This window comes from Nestor notabilis, unplaced genomic scaffold (genome assembly GCF_000696875.1).
Source record: "Nestor notabilis isolate BGI_N333 unplaced genomic scaffold, ASM69687v1 scaffold10343, whole genome shotgun sequence".
Taxonomy (NCBI): domain Eukaryota; kingdom Metazoa; phylum Chordata; class Aves; order Psittaciformes; family Psittacidae; genus Nestor; species Nestor notabilis.
This window is the reverse complement of record NW_009920620.1, coordinates 1-4,658: the sequence shown is the minus strand read 5'-3', so window position 1 is coordinate 4,658 and position 4,658 is coordinate 1. Positions and strand designations below refer to the sequence as shown.

The following is a 4,658-nucleotide window of genomic DNA, read 5'->3' as shown; positions in this document are numbered from 1 at the left end:
TGAAAAGAGGCAAATACCGGATTACCGTGTCTCATAAAATCATAGAGTCAACCAGATTGGAAAAGACCTTTAAGATCATCAAGTCCAACCATTACCCCTAAACTGCCAAGACCACCACTAAACCATATCACTGAGGGCCTCATCTACGTGAGGAAATAATGTTCTGTGTCACAGGAAATAACTACGTTTTATCAGTCAGAGTAAAGTCACCATATAACTTTGAATTATTTTGAGGGGAAAAAGACATCAGATGCACATATTCAACATTAACTGTTATGAAACAGATTTTGAAATTATTTTTGAAAGAGAACTACATCGATCAGTAAGTAAAATACAAATCTCAATTGTTGACTGCTTTTATTATCTTAATGGATCATTTTGGTAATGCAGGCTAGATGTCAGAAAACGCAACTCCTCATTAAATATCTTGTCTGCTCATAACTTAAAAGTGTATTGTAAGAAGTGTGGCATTTTAAGAAAGCTCAGTTGAACCAAACAAGTTCAATACCTAATAAAAACTATTCATAACACTAAATACTAGAATGCGTTTTGGAATTATGAAAATATTTAGCAAGTGGGAAATCAGATGTTTTCAAAACTAGTAAATTCCAAACTCTTCAAATGCTTGTTTCTTTAGGAGGAATTTAACCAGCTCACAAAAGAAAAAAGACCGAATGGAATATGACTGACTTGGAGTGATACAGAAAATGTTTGATAACCTGATTATTTCCATCAGCTATATACCCTAATTTGCTTCCTTGTTGGAAAGCCAGCCAACTGAACAGAATAAACTGAATACTGGTTTCTACTAATTTACCTCATTAAATGGAAAACCAAATAATTTCAAAGGCCAAAGTGTCTTTTCAAAAGGAAGGTCAATATTGCAATACATGTTACAGACCACAGCCACACAATAAATTTAAGATGCTTTATAATATTTATCCATTTATTGGCATTTTAATTTACGTTCTGGGGTATATTGCCTTGACACCTATACAGCAACAGGTATGTTATAAGAATATTACTGTACAGCTACCCAGTTCAGTTGAATAAGCAGAATGGTCATTGATCACAACTGCACAGACAAGTTCTTACCTTGTTTAGCAGCTCTGACCCACCTTCATTTAATGGAGCCAGTTTTGGTTTAATGAGATCTGCGCTGGGCTAAAGAAATGAAAAAGGTTAAAAATGTAAATTATACAGATTTCTAGGAGGAAGAAAAGTATGTCTTTAGTGTGTAAAACAACTACTGACAGTTGGTTTGGCTTTGTTTTGTAAATCACCTTTTCTTAGTTCCAAAAGTTACATACTTCACTTTCAGCTAAAGCTAAACAAAAATACTACATAGAGACATAAAAGGGTTGCAAACTTGAATTTACAGAAGACTACCAATGCTGCAGCAACTAAAAGACAAAAAAGTAAGGAAAACAGAAAAAAATATTTGAGTGATTATAAAAGTAAAAAATATTTACACAGCTCCAAATAGTGTTTTAAGTATTCAAATATAATATATATTAACTAAATATACCTTTACACTACAAACTAAGTAAGGTGAAACCATAATCATACAAGGTAAGTTAGAGTCACATCTCTATTGTGGAATCTTCTCAGCTCTCGACTCCATGCTGGGATAAGTGAATATCCCAATTCCAGAGGAATGAGATGCTCCAACACATCCCTAGTCTGGCTGACTTTGGGATGAGGATTATAAAGCATGCCCTGGATGTGCAAAACCCGCAATCTGGAAACAGCCAAGGCAATTCAGTGCATTGAGCACTGGTGCCAAACTGCAAAACACTACACTTCTTGGAGACTTTCAAAGATTGTTTTGAAAAAGGTGGTTTTATTTGGGTTTGTTTTTTTTCTCTCTTAAGCACAAAGTCAGTCCTAAGTATTTTCAACACCTGCCATGAGTCCACATGACATGATTATGATTTACTTAAAATAAAATACTACCTTCTTGTTTGAAGATGTACATTCTGACTTTTCAAACTCAGCAACCTGTTCCAACAATTCTCTTGAGAAAAAAAAAAGGAAGGCAATTATTTACTAAAAGAGCTATTTAATGAAACACATTTTGCCACACTGATACTATGCTCTTTATTGCATGTAAGATTCTCATTACAAGTACAGAATGAAGTCCTATGCACATACAATAAGTGCAACAGATCACGTCATGAAATGGCATGGTATATCCATTAGAACTGTAGGATTTAGCACCCTTGATTAAAATATAATCTACTCAGAAAACAAAAGGGTTTTAATCAAATCCTATCACTTGCTCTTAACTGATTAATTCAAGTAAAAGTATTACTAATAAAAACATCTTCCTAACAGATGTGAAATTATTGTGTATCTTGATACTATACAGATGGAAGACTTGACACTAACCTATCATCAACACAATGTAAAAGAATAGGTTTCTATGGTAAGGAAAAGAATGTGAATAACCAACACTTTGAAGTTTTCTTTTACTGAAAGGCATTCTGTACAGCCCAAAATATGTTACCTATTCTCCAGTTCAGAGATGTCTGTCTGTAACTTCAGGTACCATTTCTCAGCCTGCGAAAAGATTTGCCGCAGAACTAACACATTGGTGTAAGTTGTATTTATGAGCTCTGACTCCACTTCACTGTGTACAACAGTCTGCAGTCCATCCAGCATGTCTGTCACCTCATCGACTGTGAAGGTCTCCTCAACAAGCCTAAACAGAGCAGTCAAGGTGAGTCATGTATGATAAAAGTAACAGTTTTGCATTGTTATGAGACCTCAATATACAGATATCAACCTTACATATTGCAGTGTTCTTCTGAAAATATTCACTATGACTACTTATTCAATGACCATGGCACTACTACCTGGTTGTTGTATTTATATTTTCTCTTGGAAACACAATCACAAATATGACATTACTTTATATTTTGCTTCTGATGTCTAAATTTGATGCAAGCCTGCAGCAGAAGTAATACAGAACTCTATGATTCTGTGGTATTATTCCTTCTGCTGCAGGCTTGCATCAAATTTAGACATCAGAAGCAAAATATAAAGTAATGACATGCTGACAATGTCTGTGTTAATTCCTAAGACTCTGAACTAGCCCTTTTAAAACTGATTTGTAACATTCGGAAAATTATTGGGTCTTTCTTCCTCACTAAGAACTTACAAATGTAAACACCCCATAAAGCATTTAAGCCTGCAATTATTGCTAGTATACTTTGGTTTATTCTTGTTCAGAACTACCCCCCCCCATGGTACCTGCTGTCCTTAAGGTTCTGAAAACAAGAATCCACTGTTTTGAGACACAGGCCACGTTTGAAACGAGCGAAGCGCATGTAATTCATGACTTCATTCTGGTGGTGCTCATTAAGGCCTAGTTCTGCCTGTGGACAGGGATATAAGCACAAAGATGAATATACACTAAGTAAAAAGGAGCAGAAGCATTGTGGAGACTTGCTTTCTAACTAGTCTCTGTGCACATTAACTATACGGTAAAAAACAACCATATTTTCATACGTGTAATCCTTATATATACCTCACATAAGTGCTCCCCCTTTAAAAGTACCAGTACTTGGAAATAGGGCCTCAAGCAACCAGTACCCTCAGGAAAGTCATACAAAATCAGAGAGAGATGTGATCAGGGGATCAGAACCAGAAGGACTGTAGTTGGAAGGAAAGCTCTTGGATAAATTCGTCTTTGTAGTCCATGTATGAGTATATAATGTAGCTAAAGGATGTATAATTTATAGATGTACTAACAAAAGTACACAGGAAAATATGTCATGTTTCCTTGTCAGTTTAGAAGTAAAATCTTGAGGCTTCCCATATAATCTTAAGTGATAATTCGAATTTGTTTCTGAATAGCCCATTGCCCAGAAAAAAAAGCATTCCCAGGTCAAATTAGGAAGGAAGTGGTTTTAGACCTGGCTAACTATCCTTTCTATGTACGTCTCTGTTTCAAAAGGAGTACTGGCATGACCAATTCTATTAGAATAAATCTCACTCAAGCAGGCAGCACAACAGGGCATGAATGTGAGTTTATGACCAGAGTCCCTGCGGAGCTGATGCAACCAAAGGTGAAGTCCATTTCATTTACTGTAGTATTATTAGTTAGTATTCCTGGTGTTGGACACAGCACGTAGCAACTCAAGACAAGATAGTTAATCTAAGCACCTTCTCCTTGTTAATCCAGCTGCGTAGGGTCGCTCGAGTGAAAATGCAATACTGGAAGAACACCACTGAAAACGCAAGCACGAATCCCAACTGCCTGGAAATTAAAGGCAGTCTAGGAGACACCAGTAGCAGTACATAAAACAAGCTCTCACAACGTGGTTTCAAGTCTGATGACTCCCACAGTATTCCACACCTTGCAAACGCGAGATCATGTGAAAAGCTCAACTAATGTTTCCTTTGCTGTTGCTGGGTTTTCTTTAGATAAACGGTTTCTACTCGTTGCAGATGGAAAAGACATGCCAACACCAGTGCTGAAACTTCACAATCTAGAAAGCAGCCCCAAAAGAAATTAAACTCATAAACAAATACATAAACGCAGGCCAGAGCCACTCGTGATCTCCAAGCTGACGCGCAGTGAATCCAACCCCCCATCCCCACTGCTCAGCGCAGGGCCCAACAGGAGTCACGGCGGCGGCAGCAGCCCGCTG

The 4,658-nt window shown here is 37.0% G+C and overlaps 1 protein-coding gene across 2 annotated transcripts in view; it reads right to left on the bottom strand.

Annotated features, from left to right (window-relative positions):
- LZTFL1 (leucine zipper transcription factor-like 1) overlaps window positions 1–3,374 on the bottom strand; it is an 8,439-nt gene extending 5,065 nt beyond the window's left edge. For both annotated transcript variants that reach the window (XM_010010756.1, XM_010010755.1), the window contains exons 1-4: window positions 3,256–3,374; window positions 2,510–2,704; window positions 1,957–2,017; window positions 1,096–1,164 (exon numbers count right to left, since the gene is read on the bottom strand). In XM_010010756.1, the coding sequence (XP_010009058.1) occupies window positions 1,096–1,164; window positions 1,957–2,017; window positions 2,510–2,704; window positions 3,256–3,341 (411 nt within the window). In that variant the 5' untranslated portion in view covers window positions 3,342–3,374. The remainder of the gene's footprint in view (window positions 1–1,095; window positions 1,165–1,956; window positions 2,018–2,509; window positions 2,705–3,255) is intronic.
- Between the last annotated feature and the right edge of the window lie 1,284 nt (window positions 3,375–4,658).